This window comes from Phascolarctos cinereus, unplaced genomic scaffold, assembly GCF_003287225.1.
Source record: "Phascolarctos cinereus isolate Bilbo 61053 unplaced genomic scaffold, phaCin_HiC Scaffold_9;HRSCAF=440, whole genome shotgun sequence".
Lineage (NCBI taxonomy): Eukaryota > Metazoa > Chordata > Mammalia > Diprotodontia > Phascolarctidae > Phascolarctos > Phascolarctos cinereus.
Genome location: NW_027556402.1, coordinates 37,797,505 through 37,819,396, shown reverse-complemented (window position 1 = coordinate 37,819,396; position 21,892 = coordinate 37,797,505). Strand labels below are relative to the sequence as shown.

The following is a 21,892-nucleotide window of genomic DNA, read 5'->3' as shown; positions in this document are numbered from 1 at the left end:
GAGGGTCTGCTCTGAGAGTAGGAAAACACTAACTCCATGTAGATTCTTCCCAATCCAATACTTTCATTTATTTACTTCTATTTAAGCATATTTAAACCTTATACACTAGCAGCTAAAAGTTCCTTTCCTCCCTGAAATTCAACCGAAAGATGGGCCAAAAAACTGGACCTGTGTTATGAGGGATTCTTCTTTCTCTTTCTCCATATGTATGTTTTAAATAACATCTATTTGTATGTACCCATTCACATATGTATGGATGTATGTATACCTACAAAGTTAAGCCACATATTAAATGCCAACTAAAGTCTATGAAAGAAAAGAGAGCTATTAATTTAATTGCATTTCTATTTATGGCATCATCTCATAAGTAAGTGCTCATTGGTACATGTAACAACTTGTGCTTTGATTAGGAAATTTATGTCTTACATTTTCATATCAGGGAACCAAGATTTATAAATCTTTTTGACATAATAATACTTGAGAATGAGTCAAGATTTTGATTAAAAAAACCTTACCTTTGAAAAAATGTAAACAGAAACCCAGTGAATATACCTGCTAATTGTTCTCTGCTGTTTTAATATTATATCATTATCTATGTAAAATATATATGTACTCATATATAAATATATGTAGAGGTATACATCTTCTTGGGTGTTTTGTCTTACCCAGATATTATGTATTTAAAATCTAGTGTAGATGGAAGAAAAAGTCTAAATCTTTATAACCTAAGACTAAATTGAATTTAACAGAAATTTTTAAAAGTTGCCACATACATTTAAAATTGTTTGTGATTTAATGTGATGTAACATTCACCAAATCTTTAGCATTATAACTTTTACCTGTTCCTTTGAGCCTGTCCCCTTTCATCTCTTCCAGGGCCTCACTCCATGGACCATTTCTTCTTCCTTTCATTTAATCATTCATTCTCTAATTGCTCCTTCCTTTCTGCCTACAGACATTCTTAGGGCTCCTCCATCCTAAAAATACCATCCCTTGATACTGTTATTCTCTCTAGCAAGCATTCTAGCTGTGTTCATCTTCACTACTACATATCTAAAAAAAAGTAGCATACCCTCAATGCATCCATTTACTTACTCATCACCCACTTACTTCTTAAGCCCCTATGATTTAATTGAAATTCCCTTCATGCTACTGAAATATGTCTCTTTCAGGTCATCAGCAACATGTTTACTGCCAAAGAAAATGAGTTCTCCTAAGCCTTTATTCTCCTTGACTGTTTTGTAGCATTTCACACTAGTGACCACCTCTCCTTCTATATAATCTTTTTTTCTTTCTTTTTTTCTGACACAATTCCTTCCTATTTTTCCTACTGCCTCTAATTGCTCCTTCTTGGCTGCCTCTATCGGTTCCTCTTTGTCTTCTTACCCTCTAATTTAAGGTACCTCACAAATCTCATATAGCATTTGGTCCATTTTTTAAAAAATTCCCCTTTTTTTCCTGATTGTAAAAGAAATGGAGACTGATTTTTCTTCTTTTAAAATTATTTATATATAGTTGTTTTTTTTGATATAAAGTCTTCTGTTCTTTTTTCCTTTTCCTTCCCTCTTCTCTTCTCTCCTCTCCTCCCCTCTCACCTTCCCTCCCCTTCTCTTCCTCTCCCTTACCCTCCCTTCTCTTCTCTCATCTTCTTTTCTTTTCTCTTCTCTTGTCCTCTTTTCTCCTCCTTTCCTTTTTCTTCCCTTCCCTTCTCTTCCTTCCCCTTGCCTCCTCTCCTTTCCTCATCTCCCTTGACAATCTCATCTATAGCTTCAGATGACTATTAGAACTGTATCTTCAGTCTCATTTCATCCCTTATGCTCAAATTCCATAATTTCAACTGCCTGAGTGACATTTTCACTTGTATGTCTCTTCCACTCCTCAAACTCAATATGTCGATAGACAAAATTATACTCTTCCCTCTAAAACCACATCTTCCTCCTAACTTTACCCATTTTGGGTTGATGGTCACCAGCTTAGAGTTATCCCTAGCTCTTCTTCTTCCTTCACTCCCAACATCTAGGAAGCTGTCTCAAGCCTTGATAATAATATTTCTGAAATATTTCTCTCATCTCCTTCTTTCCAATCACATTACTATGATTATAACTCACTCCTTAACTAAGTGTTAGGTAGAGTACTTTAAGAGCTTGTTAATTGGTTGTTTCTCTGCCTCCTTTCACTTCCCTCTACAACCCATTCTTCACACTGATGCTACTTTATTCTGATAATCTTCCTAACACTGATGTCCAGTAAAGTCATTTATGTGTTTAAAAAAAAACCACAACAAACTTCTAGTTATTCTTTATTGTCTCCTGAAAAAAAATAAAAGGAAGGAAAATAACTTCTTTAGCCTGGCATTCAAAGCCCTCCACAATCTAGATCAAAAATATCTTTCCATCTTTAGTCATGAAATCACCCTTTATTCCTTTTATATTTCAGCCAGATTATACAAGATTCCTTTTATATTTCAACCTGACAACATCTTACCCTCTTCTACATTCAGAAATATCACTTCTAAATACAGGAATAAGGAGGAAGTTGACACCCAAGTTGAACTTCAAAAAATATGCTACCGTTTGTGGGTCCTAAGTAATATCTTCTCATGCAGATATTCCAACAAATGAAAAATCAGGTTTCGTCATTTTCAGATCAAACTCATGCCAAAGTTATATGATTTGAGGATATCTCTCATCCTATACAATAAAAATCTCTATACACTTACATATGTAATTAGGACAAAAGCTGTTTTAAAAAAACATACAAATATGGCTTCTCCATTTACGTTCTTTCTCTAAGAAACTGATGAAATGTCTGCAATGAGTTAAGATAGCATAATTTTGCCACTATAAGTGCAATGATATAATAAGAATATTCTTAATTTGTGAAGTCTTCCTCCATATTACAAATGTGCCAAATCCACGGAAATCCCCAGGAAATCATGAATGTAATTTTAACATGTGCAATGGCACGATTTCCATAAATCAAGATAAATAAGAAGAAATTATTCTTACAAATGATCTTGAGATTTTTTTTTAATGGTTCATTTCTTGTAAATTAACATGGTGTTTCCTTAGTACCTAGGCAGCCATCACTAGGCAACATCAAACAAGAAACCTTGGAGACAAAGGATAGTAATGGGCAGAATTCTACCTGAAATAAAGCAGTGCTACTGCTCCCCAGCCACAGTTTTTGAGCAACTGAGAGTGGTTAGATTTCTAATTTGGAACATTTTTCATAGCCTCTCAGATCTAACAGAAATCAATGAGTATACATCTGTGCTTGTGTGCAAATAAAGATGTGATGCAAGATGCATGGCTAGCTGTCAATAAAGAAATCTTCTAAACCTTTCCTTCTTATAAAGGACTAGAAAGAACAACTTTATTAAAACTTTCTTCTAATAGTCATTACATAAAAATGTCAGTACTCCTAACATACTTTTAGGAAAATCTTTTCAAGTTTATACAGATACGCAGACCAAAAATTAAGGTCAAAATTAGTTTTGCTTTTGTCTTCATGGTGTCTTTTCAAGGAAATAAGATTCTGCTCCTACTTCTTCCATGCATAGCAAAAAAAAAAAAAAAGAAAGAAAAGAAAAAAGAAAAAAAATCAAAGGTTGGAAAAGTTTCAGAAAAGGCTTTAGAGAATTTTATCCTAAAAGTTTTTCAGGACTATAATGCTATGGTTATCCAGCTCTCATCTGCCTAGCACACTCTTGTTAGCACCAACATAATTCAATTCCATAATTTTCCCAGTTCATAAATATGTACAAATTTATTGCGTGACTGCATACAATGATCTTCCCTTTTCATCTTCCAATAAAATTAAGTGTTGTGCAACAGAAAAGGAAAAACATATGGAAAAGGTCACTTTCAACTCATGTTTTAGACTCCAAATGCTAAAGTAGGTTTAGAGCTAAAAATCAAAGCTCACTGATTGAACTGAGACATATTTTCATCTGTTATTAATGTCTGAGTTACATGTAAGAGGGACCCGATTATTCATCAAGTTCCCCATGCAATATGTTGTTAAATGAAATTTTGGTTGGTAACATAATTGTATGAACTATATCCATGAGTGTTTATAATTCATTAAAGACAAGAGTCTACATAAAACATTTGGTTGAGCTGCAAGTAAAGCAGCTCATGGACCCTCAGCACAGCTTGATTTCTTTAGACATTTGCATGTGAAAATCTGTGAACACTAAACAGCACTATTTCCACTATGAAGAAACCACTAACATTATATTTAAATGCTGCTTTTCAAAGACAAGGAAAAGAGAACATACTCAGTATACACCGTATACCCAATGACAAAAATGTAATTTAAGCATTATGTAACTTTTAAAAAGCAACAACTTAATAGAAGGGAACTGAATAAAGTACCCCAAAGCCATAAAAAGGCAAACCTCCAGGGTAAGGAAGGGTGTTTGTTTCCATTATGAATCTCTATGTGATACTTTCCCCTAACACTTACTCAGGTTGTATATATAAGAAAGGAACATCCCACTTGTTACTTGTACAGGGTTTCACTAATGGATGGATAACAGAAAAGGGAAGGGAGGAGGAGGTTATTGCAACACTTCGCAGTAGTTGTGAAGATGACAGTAACTGATTAATGACTTACTACCCCCTTCCCTGATCTCATATGAGCTCACTCAACAAGCCTCTGTCTGTCTACCACAAAGGCATCATAGATATAGAACAATATCTTTTTTCATATGATGCTTAAAAATAATTTATAAAAGATACCAAGTGCCAGCAACATTTAGAGATCAAACCACATACAGTAAGATTCTAAAATCTACTGTAGAAAATAGTTTAACACTTCAAAATTCACTTTAATGTGACTTTTGAGGGGAGAAAATGCAAAAGTTCACATTTCTATTATGTTTCTTTTAGTTCTCATATATCATTACTTTCAGAAGTATCTGAGGCAGAACATATTAATTTACTTGAAAAAAAAAACAAAACAAAACCTAACCCATAGTAAGTCCTGGGTCTCATACACACGCAAACACAGAAGGAAATTAATGATATTTTCACATATGGAAAAACCGAGTAAATCCATAGGCTATGATTCAGCAATATTTTTTGGGTTTAAATCATCTCTTTGAAATTAAAACCCTCCACAATATATCTTCCATTCACCTTTTCAATCTTATTTCCTCTAATTTTCTGTCGTTCGTTCTCCTTTCTAGTCCAACTGGCCTACGAATCCTTTCTCATACATCAGATTCCATTTTCCACCTGTGTGCCTTTACTCAGGTAGTCATTCACATTTGTGATGCATCCCTTTCTCATTTCCAGCTCTCTAGCTTCAAAGCAGAGCTCCTATGTTCCCTTCCTACATGAGACTTTTCTTGAATCTCTTAGTTGGCCTTGGTCTCTGTGTCTTTATGTTACTTGGCATTATTTTGTCCATATTTAATATTTATTTACTTGCATATGCATCACATCCCCCCTGGTGGAATGTAAGTTCCCCGAGGGCAGGGACTCTTTCATTTGTATCTTCAGCCACAAGCGTGGGGGCTTACACATAACAGGCACTTAATAAATGCTATTTTAATGGAATATTAGTGCAACATAAGATAGGCTTTCATAGAAGCTATTGTTCTCTGAAATGTCTGAGCACATTTAATTTCTCCCATTAATAAAACCTCAAAGTTTTTCTCTTAGATCTTGTTTTTATACAAATCATTATGTGACTTTTATTACAAACTATGCTTTTTTAGCAGGAACCTAACTGCTACTATCAGATGACATTTGCTTTCCTTAATGTACATAGTTTTAGGGGGAAAAAAACCATCCCAGCATTACTCTTGCTGCATTACATGAAAGAATTCTTAGTGTCCATGTAGCTGACATGGCATCAGCTGCTGTTTAAACTGGGCTTAGCTAATGGACTTTTAATGTCAGTGGGGTTATCCGTAGTTACTGGCTATTAGCAGGAATGACTCCTTTCTATGAAAATCACTTTTCCTCAAGTGTGCTGTTGGAACATTCCTTCCCTTGATTTAGTGACTGTCACTGAATACAAAACAAACCCTGCAGTCTCTGGAATCTGCTGTTATCTTTAAGGCCCACTTATTAACTTTAATTCAGCATTAAACTGGCAAAATCCCTTTGCAAGATTTGGGCAGGGAATTGGAAAAAGTTTGGAGGTGCAGTTGAAATGATTCTTTTTGAAGCAAAGAACTACTGAGTTTTTTAAAAAAAAATATTTGTAGTGAAAATAACCATAACCCAATTCAAATATGAATGCTACCTGTATGGTATGCTAGCTAAGTGAACTGTTAGGAGTTTTCTGAAATCCAAAATCTCTTGTTTGTCCTGGACTGCTTCCTGGCCTTTCTTTTGGATAAACTGGAGGGGTATTAACTAAGGGGGAGCAGTAAGAGCCTTCCTGCCTTTGGCCCTATGCCAAAAATTCCACTTAAATATAAGATCTTAGTCTACTATACAGTTATGTGATCTAGAAGATATACAAAATATATATTACACATAATCATATATTGTAATATGTAATTATATGTATTATATGATCTCAAAGGTAAATTTAGAGAAAAAAGTACTTCTTTTCTATATGCTGGCTAAATTCTCAATTTTATTCCCTTAAGCAACATTTAAAAAAATACTGAGCTCATTGAAAAAAAAAAAAACCTTAACATTGAAGAACCATGGCTGGGCCTAAGGGGCTGAAGTATTGCACTCACTTCCTCTTCCTAAGGGGCCGTTTGGTTTCATTACATAGGCGTTATGTCCAGGAGAAGATTCAGTCTTGGAGACAGTCTGGCCTTTAAAAAAAGCTGGGGGGGTGGGCTGAGGGAAGCTCCCTTTCCTTACCACTCTTAAACTTATTAAATCCACCCTAAGCACCTGGGGGAAATTACTTATAGCTGAGGTTCAAATCTAGGGTTTCCTCAAAAGGCGGAAATAGAAAGATATTACATATATAATAAGAAAACAGGCATGGGATAGGTATTTATTTCTTACACATACACACACAAACGTTACAATGCAAAATCTCAAAGTGCTTGTTGAAAGCAAGACTTCCACTGCACAAATGACAGGGCTGACGACCATTACAAACTAGATGTTGCAGACTACCATTACTAGATCAATGCTCAAAGCCATCTAAATCTAATGGTGTTTGTGGAATTGCTGATTAGGAATTTCACATTTTACATCATACGTGCGTTGTCTATTCTAATACAGTCAGGCTTGGGCCAATCCTTTTGCTGGTGGCTGTCCTCTCCAAGATCACTGGAGTGGTGCCAGGGGACTCCCATCCTGGATGCCATTCAATTCTATACCTTGAAAGGACCCAGCACCTCCACACTTCAAAATCATAATGGCTGTCTCCAAACCTGGACGTGTCCCTCTTGGGACAGATACTAATTTATCTGACATCAGAAAAATTTTTAAAAAAATACATAAAAGTGAAAAAGGTAGCTAAAGGCCTAGGGGTAAACTTTCCTAGCTGAGTCCTCTTCACTAGCTGTGACATGGATGACATCAATCTGTTGCCAGGTTGGAGAAAGGCAACATTTCCATTTCTCAATGGAAATCTGAGTTACAAGATTCTACCTAGAGGGTTAAGGAAGAGCCAGACAGAAGCTGAGTCTTCTTTAATGGATACGGTTCCTGCTCCCCCTGCCCCTGTCATGAGTTGGTAAGAAGATCAGGTTTTGCCATCTAATACTAAACCACCAAGCCTTCTTGGGCAGTAGCAGTCAGGGAGTTCATTAGCTCCAATGAGATCAAAGACTGATTCATTCGTGTCTCTGAAGTCCCCAAGAAGTTTCCAGGAGAGCTCCAGGTCTGTGCTCCCTGGGATGGCCCCTTTTATCCAACTCAAACTCCGCTATAAAAAAGCAGAAAAATAAATGTAATGAGTAAAAGTCAGAACCAATACTATGTATTTGAGATCTGGGGAATTCCAAGATAAATTAGTAATTCCTCAGACTGGGATTAGCCTAAACCCACCTTTCAATTACTGGGCAAAACATAAAACAATTTAACCGTTCTCCACATGCACAGGGTGCTTACAAGGGAAGTGATATCTGTCCCCAAGTTACAACATTTTCTCCAAAGAGAATAAAGAGAGATAGCCATGCATGTGTGTTGAGGACAAGATATCAAAGTTCATGCATGTTTGAAAAGCTGCACTTTTTCCTCTTGCTAGCAAAAATATGTCCTACAGATCAGGGGAATAAGTGGAGGTCCATACAGTCCACTTGAAATAAGCGTTTGTAAAACAGTAAGGTCCAAAACTTGTCATATCAATATCTGACAATATGAGAAAATTTGTTCCTTTCAGAAATATCAGCAGACTAATGATATGTCATATACAATGTAATTGCATTAACTATCTGTCAGAAACTCAAAATACTAGACCCACCTATTATTTCATGGAACAAAATAGAGTGTAACATTTGGGATGAAGAGTAAGAAGTAGAAAATGTGTTTCCCTAATCTATGATGAATTGATTTGCCACTTAATTAGCCAAAATTATTTTTTAAAAGGGAGAGAAATACACACATAAATAAAACAAGAAACTCTCTGATGGACATTAAAAACTCTGTGCATGCACATACATGTATATAAAATAACCTATGTCCTCCCTGTCAATTTCTGAAGAAGATATCTTTGAATATGTGTCAAATGTTCAAGATATGATATGTAACTATATAAAAATTTCCATGTTTTTCTTAAAGGTAGAAATAATTTCTTATGAAAAACCTGTAAACTTCATCAATAGAAAAACATTTTAGAAACCTTTTCTAAACACCTTTAGAAAAATATTTTAGAAATATTTTCTTCCTGGAAGTTTTGCTTTCGAATTTCTATGCAGTATGTAAGTTAAAAGGGCAGGTAGGTGGCACAGTGAATAGAGCACTGGGTCTTGAGTCAGGAAGATCTGAGTTCAACTGTGACCTCAGACACTTACTACCTCTGTTACCTTGGGCAGATCACTTAACCCTGTTTACCTCAATTTCCTCATCTGTAAAATGAGCTGGAGAAGGAAATGGCAAATCACTCTAGTTCCTTTGCCAAGAAAACCCCAAATGGAGTAAAGAGTCAGACATGATTGAAACAACTGAACAACAACAATGAAAGTTAATACAATTCATTGAAATCTTGTCCTCTGATTTTACAAACTTTTCATTATAAATATTTATATTTCGATATATAAAAGTAGACATATAGGAAGGCTCTCTATTTCCATCCATGAAGGGTCTTCTCAGCAAGTCTCCCAATTTAGTAGAGAAGTGCAGAATAGTGGATTTAGTAGATTCTTTGGCAAGTCGTGTGGAATTAAGAGACTTGCGTAGGATCTCATGGCTATTGAATGTTTGAGGATAGATTGGAACCTGCCTTTCCATCTCAGGTCCTGTACTAAAATTAAGCCAATCTGCCACTACATAAAATGATATACCCATATCCATATGCATATATTTACACACATATTTATATCAATATGTATGTATATTACTGAGAGAAGGTATACTATATGTTACAAAAAGAATGAGTTCACAAGATATAGAATTTCAGCAACTTTGACATTAGCCATTTAAGGATAATTGTCCCTCAGAACACTTAACATACAGTCCCAGAGAAGTGCTAAGGATTTTCTAATATGCACAGTCCTGATTTAGCCAAAGAAATACCTCTGTTTCCACTTACATGTGAGCATATGGTTAAGAAGAGTCATGAGCAGAAAGGCAGAAAGTGGAAATCTAGCCTGAAGCCATAGGCACCATTTGGAAATTATTGGGATGAGATATGTAACAAGCCTTTAAGGATGATCAGCTGCCTCGTGAAGTCAGCAATGTTGGCTTATGCAAACCAAACCATGCCCTTGAAATTACATGTGTATGTTAGCCTATCAGCTCTGAGAGAAGATTTAGACAAGGAGAGAGAGGTCCACTAGAAACCTATTTAATTTGTCAACAGAGGGCTCACTGATACTGAGGCCAATTATGCCATCCACAAAATGGAGCTCTTGACTTTGAAGTAAGCTGTCACTGATAAATTTCCATACTTCATTTAGAGCCCAAATTCAAGTATGGACAGACAGCAAACCACTAACATATTTTAACCAACACTAAGCTGATTAGTGTTTTCCTGACCTGTATCACAGAACTAGCCATCAATTAGTTTAGTGTGCACTAGTTTTGAAGGGAGATAGATGGCCTATTCCATGGGCTCTATATATCTAAATCCACAGACATATTCTTAGAAGAGAGGAAGGTGATTGGTGATACAAAAAGTGCTGCCTTACCAACAGGTTGAAATGAGTTCCACCAGGAAATGTTATCACTATATGTAAATTCTGTTTTGCTGAGGCCATTTCCCCTGCCTCAGTCATCTTTTAATACCAGGCAGCAGGAACAACTATAAGATAAAGGCTCAAAAGGAGAGGATTAAGATGGTGAATAAATTATATTTTGGCAGTATCCAAAGGTTAGGGAAGTCAGTCATGTGAAACCTTTACCTCGGAAACCAAGGGCATCTCCTGACTAATATTTAGTTGTGGAAGAAGCAAGGGATCACAGGTCACTTCTAGAGTTGGACTCGCTGGGAACCAGAGGCAGTGATAGCCAGCCTGGATTATCCAGGATAGTAATAGTGAGTCTGAGTCATCCAAGAGCTAAGGGTTAAGACTGGAGGCCAGTTGGATCTGAAGATACTAAGACTGAATCACTGATATCAGGTCACGGTAGCTGTACCAGAGCTAGCTGGCACGTGCATAGTAGGTGCTTAATAAATGCTGGTTGACTTGATTTGATCAGGCTAACTTACGAGTCCCCAGGAGTAATGAAGGAAGCAGTTACCCATCAAGCCAAATGATATCCATTGATGGTGTCATGTAATGTGTATTTCATATGTAACCTCAATCTATGATATTATTTACTGAATTTGACCTAGGCATTGCCTGTGATTTTTTTTTTTGGTTCATTTCTAACATCACTTGAGATGAACTCAGTCTATTTAGGAAAAATCACTGAAAGGTTTGTCGCATATTTTCTATTATACTATTGATAGAATGCTATACTTCTCAAATTAGCATGTCCTTTCCCCTAACCAAACCAAGAAAAACTCTGGGTTTCCTGCTTTTCAGTGCTATATTGTTAATGTAATTTTTTACACTTTTACGTTTTCAGTGAAGATGAAAGTAAAAATTACTGTTACATCACATATCTGAAACCTCTCCTTCTCCCATTTAGCCCTCTGGTAGACATTAGGGCAATACATATCATGAAGGTAGATGCAGTGTATGTGCCTAGGAAATTTTCCAATGACCTCTAGGGGACATTTCAAGTCTTCTATCACATTTAGGTTTTTCAGCATATTCTGAGATTATATCTATGTATTGCCAAATTAAATGCATCAATACTTATATTAGCAACATAGCCATGTTGAAAATGTAAAGTCAGTACCAGCTAATGAGACTACTTCCATTAGCAGGTAAACTTCTAAGACAAAACATATAAAGAATTGAGGAAAGATAACCCACATTAAAAATGATTCATTTGTTAAATGCCCCATATAAATCAGATCCAGTATCTGCTACTTAGAAATATGTCACTTTTCTGGGAAATTTTCTATAACATAATGATAAAAATCAGTGTATCTAATATTGCAAAATATGCCTGACACTCTCGAGTTTTTTACTTTATTTTTTTTTGTTAAACTCCACGTTTCCTTAAATTATTCTGGATACTAATTAATGAGACAAATTTAAATTTCTCTAAATATTCTGGTAGTTCTCATTGTAAGCATGGGACTTACAAACTGCCTGCGTTGCATATAAAACCACCTTTAAAATCAATGTTGACTTCAATCACAAAGATCTGAAATTGGATATTTACCATTAGCATATTGCTTTACTCTGTTTCAGGCTCTAAATAGGCAATCAAACATTGAAAGCAATATGTATTTTTGTTATTAAATCTGCTTTATAATTATAGAAAATATAAGTCCATTACTAGACATCAAGACAACATTTACGCAAAAGTTATATGTCAAAGGGCCTGATGAATAATATTATGATGTAATCCTGATCTCGTATACTAACTCCAGGGAGCACTTATAAGTCATTTGACTACACATGTTCTTTTTCAGTCCCTTAAAGCAGTTAGCACAAAGCTAGGTTTCTGTATTGTGTTCATTTGGCATACTTGGCTGGTAGTGATTTTGACTGACTGGGAAAAGAAAATGTACTTTCTCTCTCTCTCTCTCTCTCTCTCTCTCTCTCTCTCTCTCTCTCTCTCTCTCTCTCACACACACACACACACACACACACACACACACACTCCTCTTGCTCTTTCATTCTTTGCATTTGATCTCTAACTTACTACTTAAAGCTAACCCTGGTTCATCATTCCATATAAAATGAAAAGGAAAAAGGCTAATGAAAATGACAGACCAGGTAATTACTGTTTTATCCATAGAAATGACAAGATTACTGCTTTCTAAACTTGAACACTTCCACTGGGTGGCTGCAATGTGTCTATTTAGCAAATGCAAGTTCTGCTCTCTTTACTCAAAGCAAGATAAAAATATAACATTTGCTCATTATAGAAAGCAAAATTCAAAATTTACTACCCTTAATTAAAATAATATCAAAAAGGAAATTAACATTATGTATTCTCTTCCTGACTCATGAAAGTATTAAAATTGTGGGGTATTTTTTTAGTTTTTTAGTTTTTTAGTTTAAACACTTCCTATCCTCCCTCCCAAAAAACTTTTTGAATTAGAAAAAAGTTATTTGGTTCTAGTATAAAATGAGCAGTTTTGTGGTTATAATAATTGCAAAGTACTATAAAACCTGATTGAATTTTTCAAATAGTTTGAGGGTCTTTAAAACCTTGACTTAAGTGCAATTAACAAACTCATATATCCATATACTATATAGAATATTTGCCTAGATTTTTCCATTAACTTCCAAGTGAAAGACTGAATTTAGCTCTAAAAATATCCCATAGTCTCTAAGTACAGACATTGATTAAACCACCAAACTTACTGTACTTAATGTCTACATTTTATTTAATTAACAATACCTTTGCTCAAAAACCATTAAAGTATATTTTCCAGTCACTGCTTTTTCTCTTTTGTTTTGTAGGTTGGCTTAGCAAGTAATTTTCCTGAGTTTTGGAAAAACATATTTAGATTGTCAAGCACCTTTCTGGGTAACTAATTTGCAGAAGTTATTTTAAAAAGAAATCTTTTATTTAGGAAACTAATTGTTATGTACATGCTCTCCTCCCTCCCAATTGAAAAAGAGAAAGAAGATAGTAAATGATGGCAACAATTGGATAATGGCTGATCAGAAAATCAATTCCTGAAATCGACTAAAAAATGAGAAATGTTAGCATTCACCAATAAACTGGTTAAATATAGGGGAGATCTTTCTGCTGTTTATGTTTCTCAGTGAAAAGACAAGATAACACATGCTCAGTTCTACAAGGCATTTTATGACTTTCATAATGGCTGAGAAATGACATTAGGTAAGGATCCATGACAAAATGATTAATGAAGGTAAAGCAATTATTCACATAATATTTTAAAATAAGTAAATGATTGAACAAGACTGGTAAGTGGAGCTAAAAGTTGATGGATCAATATCTTATATTAAGATGATTATTTCTGGCTATACTATTTAAGATAAAAATATCTAACTGGCATATCAAGTTAATTAATTCTTACCCCACTCCTCCCCCTCCCCCATAGATACCACTACCACTTTGGCAATGAGATATGGTTGAGTATTTAATTAAAAATTGTATCCTCCAAAGGTTAGACTGTTCACATGGCATACTTTTTCCACACCAAGCAATTTTGAAATGCTTCTTGCACTAATAATAAAGGGTACACTTAGTTAAGACAAATCTCTGCACATATGGCTCTTTTATACTTCTCTTTTTAAATTATAACTTTAATTTAATTAGTGTTGGAGTAAACTTTAACACCATGCCCTACATTTGGGTGATGGTATATGTTTTAAGTAAACAGGGGATTCCATATATTACTTTTTTTAATCTTCACTTGAAAGCTCTGGGCTTTCAAGTCATATGTAGCCTTTGGTGACCCTTGTTCAGTCATATGTAGCTCTTGGTGACCCTGTTGGGGTTTTCTTGGCAAAGACGCCTGAGTGGTTTGCTGTTTCCTTCTCCAGCTCAGTTTACAGATGAGTAAACTGAGGCAAAGAAGATTAAGTGACTTGTCCAGGGTCATGCAACTAGTAAATGTCTGGGGCCAGATTTGAACTCATGAAGATGTATCTTCTGCGTTCTACTCACTGCACCACCCTAGCTGCCTAGAACACTCTTGCCAGTGGTAGAAAAACCTTGATAAGGGAAGTCACAGTTTCAGTTTCACTTGAAAATCATTCATTTTTAATTAATGGCACATTTAGAGGAAAATATCTATTTCACAGTAGTCTGTTTGCCTAATAAAAGTTCATATTAAGAAATGTCATGATAAGAGGGAAAACATTTTCATAATTCCAAGACAGTCAAGTAGAGAAGAGACAAAAATCTAATGAGAGTTCTGTTTTTATTGGATTATGAAAAGACTCCCATAGAATGGTTTATATTGAATGTCTTGGACACTAGGAAAGTATTTGGCTCTAGAGTCAAAGAAAAAACAACACCCACTACACATTATTCAATTAGTAGATTTATTTTTTATGTAATGGAAAAAGAAGCTATTAAAAAAATAACACACCCACTTGCTCAAGGCCTCATTGCTCCAGTTCAAAAGATGAAGTATAAAGGACCATAACATTATTTCTCTGAGGAAAAACTATTTAAACTAAGGGAAATTGGAGCAATTCTCTGTTCTTTTCACTCATGTCCAAAGAAAAGAAAATCCACAAACAATAACAGATCCTGGTAAATAATGAAAATGAAGATGATTCCTATAGATAGGTTTTATAAACTCAGGTAAGAAATAAAGAGGATTTAGGGATGGTGGGGAGTAGAGAATCAATTAATCAATAATGAAGCACAGTTACAAGTCAAGAGGAGAAAAAATTGGCTCAATTCTGGGTAGTATGAAAACACTATGGTGGGATCTGCAGCTAAATCACAGCTCTTGGCCAAAAGATGACATTAGAAATCAGAGCATGTCAAAACTCCAACTCCCACCAAGTAGTGATAGTCATACTGGAACTTAATGTTTATCCACGTTAACATACAAGAAATATCACAAACAATAAATTGAATAAATGGAAATCTATTTATCTACTCCAATTCCCTTCTTACTCTTATACTGTAGATTATAAAGTTAACTATTCCCTTTGAGGGAATGCACACTTATATGCTCATATGTAAGAAAATCTATTTTTCTTTTCTATATGATAGATAATGTTACTAACCTACTGTCAGTAGGCCATGGGCTTTGAGTTGGGTGTTTTCTGACCCAATTCCAACCCTTCAAGACATTTGCAGATAGCTTTTGTGCCTAAAGGCATATGTGTCTGTGTAATGCGGGCAGAGCTAGGAAGAGAGGAAGGCCAAAGCTATAGATTGTAGCAAAGGATTCAGGTAACAAATAGAAGAACAACTTGTGATTAGCACAAGATTTTAATCTCCAGATGTCAACAATGAAGGGAATGAATAAGGAAGGGATGGCATTTGCAGCATCAAAGTCTGATTGGCACCTCCCATGTTCCTTAGTAGCATCTCCCAGGTATCTGATGTAGTGCCTCTGAGGGACTGAAAAATTAGTGTACTTCTACCCATAGTAAACTCCGAGCACTGCTGACCTTCAACCTTTTTATTTCTTGACCACTTGTGTGCAGAGTTGAGTCCAAGTGGAGATGGTATAACCATATTCACTGACAACCTTTGGTCCCTGCACTCTCAGGCTAAGCTTCATGGTATTGTATGAATGCCTTAGAGAGGTGAAGTGCAACAGTGTTATGTGTGGCTATGGGGAAAATATTCTTTTCTGATGCACCTACTATGTCTTTTTGTTTGTTTGTTTTTAATACTTGGGTTTGTCTTACTCCCTTTTTAGACTCTAAGCACTAAAAGCATGCATCATGTTTTAACTTTGTTATCCCATTCCCCTCCCCCATTCTCAAAATGCTTTTTCTTTACCTACTAGATGCCTAATAAATCTTTGTGGAATAAATGAATGCATTCCATTCCCAAATACACAGGAGCCTGTCCCTATATAATAACTACTTATAATTACATAATACTTCAAGGATTGTAAAGCACTGTCCTTGCCACAAAGGATGCCATAGCATCAACTCTACTTCAAAGATGAAGAAACTTGGGCTCTGAGAGGTTATGATTTGCAGATGGTCACCCAACAGGTAAGTGTCCGACAGGGATTGTGAACCAAGGTCTCCTACCTCTAATTTGAGCATTCTGTTCCTTACTTAACCCTACCCCCTGTTATATTAGCCCCATACTCTTACTCAATTTGGTTTATGGGACAAATAGAATACTATATAGCATGTCCCAAAAATCTTAGTGCAGCTGTGAACTAATAAGGGGTAAAGCTGCACTAAGACTTTTGGGACACCCTATATTTTCCCTTTATGCTGCTTTATATAAAAATATTAACTCAAAAAGATGATACCTGAGACTAAAAGATCATAGGCTGCTGAATTTCAACTTTTCTTATTATCTGTCAAGAAGAGGCATGAGCTAGTAGTTCTAATCAAATTCTGGTAAATTCTCTTTCTTTCTTTCTTTCTTTCTTTTTTTTTCTTTTAAGAATTACTCCCTCTACTGCTCTAGAAAGTCACTGACCTACATCAGAGAAGAAAAGAATTAACTATTTCATACAGTTAAACCTCCCTAGTTTGAACTACAGGGGTTGGAGGAAGGAATCTGTATTATGGAACATTTAAATATAATAATTTTTTTTTATTATTTTCAAACATATAATAACTCAAAGTGAGAAAATGAGGTTGCCTAGTCAATTTGATGCCTAGTAGATATCCTCAGAGAATTTGCTTTTCCTAAATAAGAATCATATATAAATTAGCATATCAATTTTGTGGGCCTGTAAATTATACTTGAGTGTTCATGAGAGCTTAAAAGTTTGTTCCTGAAGTTTTCCTCCCGACATATTTTAATGTTACCAATTACTATCTGAAAAATTGCTTTGTTTAGAGAGAAGTAAATTGTTCCTTGTCTGAGTGATAATGAATGTCAAATTAATAGAATGGAGAGATTTGGTTTTTCTGCATATAAAAATGAGAACAAAAAATAGTGGAATTATTGTTTCCAACTTTGTTAAAAGCCACATTTCTATATGCTGTCTCTGACTCCTACTTAATATATCATCATTAAACTGTGAACTCCTTGAAAGCAAGAAGTGTTTTTTGTTTTTGTTTGTGTGTGTGTGTGTGTGTAAGATTATTCCCCCCACCCACTTTGTATATCCCACACCAAGCACAGTGCCTGGCTGGCATTACAAAAAAATGCTAGTAGACTGACTGACTGACCAAGTTATCAATATGCTGTGACTACTAAAATATAAATATGCATACATACATAAATACATTATATGTGATATATAGCAACAAATGATGTGTAAATTTTCATTGTTCATGTTCAATACTCCATAAACTAATGCAAGATTATTATACTCTGGTGTGGTTTGCATTTTCTGAAATTGTCTTCATGTTTGGTAGTGGTGTTAGCACATAGAACACTAGTTGGTGCTAGCTAATAGCAGATTTGTGAAGTCCAGAGCTAAAATTGTTTGTATAAGGCAAGACAGAACTCTGATTTTGAGAGAGAATTGAAAGTATCTACATACGCACACACACACATAATCCAGTCTTTAACCTATGAAGATCTTTCATTTCTGCCAACCAAAGCAAGCACAAATCCCTGAGAGCTAAGGATTCTCAGCCACCCAGGAAGAGAATAGAGACAATGAGAATAGAGACAAAAAAGTCATTGCCTAAAGGCTTAATAATCTTCATAAGGAATATCAGCTAACCATATTCTTGTTTTTATTTTAAATAGTTACATATTGCATTTGATACACTCATAAATAGAAAAAAAGTATAGCTGTCTTTAACTTTTACTCTTTTCTTTCTTTCTTAATGATTGAATAAATCTAAGCCTAAAATCCCTCCTGGAAACATTCTTCTTAATAAGACAATAAGTACAATCATCCTTCCAATTTAAAAGTAGTTCAATTAACTTAATTATTTATGGTATTTTAAACCACAGAATCAGTTTATTTCTACCACTTTGAGATCAGAATATGAAAATTCTATCACGGAAGAAGCAATCATGCCATTCTAAACTATCCAGAAAGAAATACTTTCTTATCTTAAGGGATGGGAAACAGCAATAAGAGAAAAAAAAGATTGGAATAAGGAAGGAGGTGTGAGTGATATAAGACACCCAAAGTTTTACTGAATAAGAAATACACTGGAAAGGAAGGGCTTGCGACTAAACAGGAATAGTCCAGTTTTGTGTGCCTGTGTTATAATTTCACTCAAGGGCTAACAATGTATTAGTAGAAATGCTGATGTAGTTGAAAGTAGGTAATAACAATGATAAAAGTGATGAATTGGGAAATGGGAATTTTATGGACCACATGACTCAGATAACATAAAGGAGCACCTATTTAGACATTCAAGGAATTGAATGAACTAAATGGAAAAAAGATTTATATTGAATTTACACACACAATAATTAAGACTACAATTATTTTTCCATTGGGATAAACAGAGGACTCCTATGAAAGACCTAGTCCTTTGGGGTAAGGTGGGTGCAACACTCAAACAATTTCTTAGCTAGTTGGGGAAATTAAAGTGATGGATAAAGAAATTCTGGTGGGAGGGGTAAGCAAACATCCAGTCTTTCTGTGTTGGGCATCTTTTACTTTTTCCCTTTCTTCTTTTCTTAATATTAACCCACTTATCCTTCATGGTGATTACCTTTATTGATCTTGCATTTCCCAGTCATTAGTCTTTTAAATATTTCTTTGCATGAACTAGAAAGGAATCTTTGGAGCTCTTAACTTGATCTATTCTCATCTAGTTCTCATCTCTTCTTCACTCCCCCCCCCCCCTAATTATGGTTTAGACCATCTTTTCTATCGTTGTAACAGGAAAGCCTCTCTTTCCCCCCACCCCCAGCTGATCTCCTCAGGATGAGCTCATGACTTCTTTCTCCTTCCATTCCGAGGTCTTTTAACCAATTTAAAGAAACCTCTGAAAAGCTAAGACCCTCTTCCACCGAGTTTTATCCAAAAATCTTCTACAATCATGACTAGACTAGGATTGGAGGCACAAACAACAACACCACCACCACAGTAGAACTCCAGGGCAGCTGGTGGAGAGGGGAAGGATGAATTTATTAACTTCTACACTTTATATGTATGTTTTCCTACTGCATGAGTAATTCAAAAAGAATTACTAATCATTTCTTCGTAGGCCAGGGCTACCCTGCCTCTTTCTCCCCACAGCCCTCCACCTCGGTAAATGAAGTGAATTCGATCTTGGAGTTCTGGCATGGTAGAGCTCCCCTTTCGCTGAATTTGGGAAGAAGAAATCGGCAGCCAAGACGGCATGCTCCTTCAGAGCTCCGGCACAGGAGTGACAGCCAAGCCCAGAGCTGACTGTTGGAGGGATCAGAGAATTGCAAACTAGAAGGCACCTCAGAATTCACATAGCCCAAGCCCTTCATTTGGTCACTAAAGGCTGGGGGAGGTAAGCCACTTGTCCAAGGTCACCGGGTATAGTAAATAGTAGGGGAGTAGCCAAAGCTTGAGTTGAACTCATCTCCTCATTCCAACTGCAGGGTTCTTGCTACTCCATCATGTCTACAGCCACTTCTGTGTTTCCAAGGCTGGGGGAGCTCCTGTTTCAGAGAGGAGGGCTCGGGCTGCAATAGGTATTTTCTTCCTTCCCTTCCGTCTTCTCAGATTCCCAGGAAAGCCAAGGACAACTGCCACTACTTTAGACTCTGCCACCAAAAATCCCAGCTTAACTCTCATCTGACCTCCTCTGCCTTCCGCGTCCTTCTTCCCTTCCTATCCTGCATGTCGCTCCCGCCATTTAGTCCTTGCAAGCGCCTTAGACTTTTTTGTTAGTTTGTTTTAAGGCATTCGTAAAGGGAGGAAATAAGGTAGCAGCGCCCGGGAGCAGGGCTCGGAGTAGGCTTGAGCTGAGTATCCCTGAATGCCAGTGTTGGAAGTTTCTCTGCAGAGCTGGGGAGGGCGGCAGTGGGTGCGGAGGAATGCATTCACTGGTGCCCAAGCTCAATTACTTACTGCTCTGGGGGTTTCGTGTGAGCTGTTACACAAACACACACCCGCGCTTCTGGAGAAGCAACCAACGGGTGTTTGCACTTCAAAGTGTGTCTAGCTCTTTCTTTTAGCAAGCAGCTTCCTTAAGGCGGCTGCTCCTGCTCGTGGTAAGAAACGAAACACAAACACACACGCGCGTACGACCGCACAGAATATAAAAGACATTTAGCACTTTCAGAGTCAACACTAACCACACAACCTACGAAGCACGAATCACCAAGAATATGTTTCTGTGGTGTCTCTAGGTACTGTCCATCTCAATGAATTCAAGGAACTCTTGTATGTCCACAGACGCAACACACTCTGTGTGTGTGTGTGTGTATGTGTGCATGCAACACTGTGATGAGTATGTGTGCAGCAGAAAGTGAAGACACATACACTGTCTATTCATTCCAAGAGGCGGCAGCTCATATACGAATTGTGCCCCACTGGTTTGACCCTCCGCGCTCACACACACACACACACACACACACACACACACACACACACACACACATACACACACACACGCCCCACACCACACTGTGGAAAAATAGAAACGTAAAAACGAAGCCCTCTGGAGTTAGTGGGGAGATGGAAAGTGGGGCGGCTTTGAGTCAAAAGCAATCAGTAGGAGCTGAGAAATTCCGGGGGTTGGCGGAGTGGGGCGCATGGGGGCGCCTCGCTTACCTTGGGCTGCCGAGCCCGGGCTGCTGGCGCTAAGGATGGCTAGGGCAGGTAACACCAACATCTGCAGCATGTATCCCAGTCCCAATCCGCATGTAGCCTCCAAACCTTTCCTCATCTTGACTGGAGGGACAAGTAAGATACAAAAACACCCAAATAGACAAAAAAAAAGTGGAAGGCGGGTGGCGGGGGGAAGAGAGCCCGGGAACAGCAGAATTCTGTGCAAAAAGCAGCTGAAAAACCAGTAGGCGAACCTCCCTCCCCCCAACTATTCCACTCCACTTTCTGGAAGAGCAGGGCGAGGCGGGGCTGCAAAGAGGGGAGCCGCTGAGCAGTAGTTCTAAGAGGACTCTCCGGGCGCGTCTCCCAACTGGCAGAACCGGGGCGCGTCTCTGTGTTCGTGTCCAGCAGTCACCACTTGGGAAGTCCCAGGAGCCCGAGGACGTCCCCTGGCCGTAGCAACAGCTCCAGCAGCAGCAGCAACAGCAGCAGCAGCAGCAGCAGCAGCAGCAGCAGCAGCAGCAGCAGCAGCAGCAGCAGCACCGCGCCCAGAGCCACCACTGCTTATAGCGGCCCCTTCGCTGAGCAGAGCGCACACAGGCTCTAGGAGAGGGGGAGGAGATGGAGGAGGAGGAGGAGGAAGAAGAGGAAGGAGGGAGGGAGAGAAGAGTGAGGGGCTTCCCTCTTCCAATCTCAGTTTTCTCAGCACAACTGCGTGGCAGACGAAAGGTGTCTTGGCGATAGCTACTAAGTGTCCAGGAATGCTCATTTCATAGTCTTGGCCTCAAGTCTCCCGGAATCTGCTGGACCTTGCCACGGAGGCAGAGACAGAGCATCTTAACTCTGAGACTATGCGTGCGCGCGCGAGTATATGTATTTGTGTGTGTGTGTGTGTGTGTGTGTGTGTGTGTGTGTGTGTGTGTGC

The 21,892-nt window shown here is 37.3% G+C and overlaps 1 protein-coding gene across 2 annotated transcripts in view; it reads right to left on the bottom strand.

Annotated features, from left to right (window-relative positions):
• The window catches only part of UNC5C (unc-5 netrin receptor C), a 401,391-nt gene extending 379,886 nt beyond the window's left edge, over positions 1-21,505 (bottom strand). The window contains exon 1 of one of the 2 annotated variants that reach the window (XM_021008379.2): positions 20,971-21,505. In XM_021008379.2, coding sequence (XP_020864038.1) covers positions 20,971-21,085 — 115 coding nt within the window. In that variant the 5' untranslated portion in view covers positions 21,086-21,505. The remainder of the gene's footprint in view (positions 1-20,970) is intronic. The other variant, XM_021008380.2, reaches the window with a different exon arrangement.
• Positions 21,506-21,892: the final 387 nt, after the last annotated feature.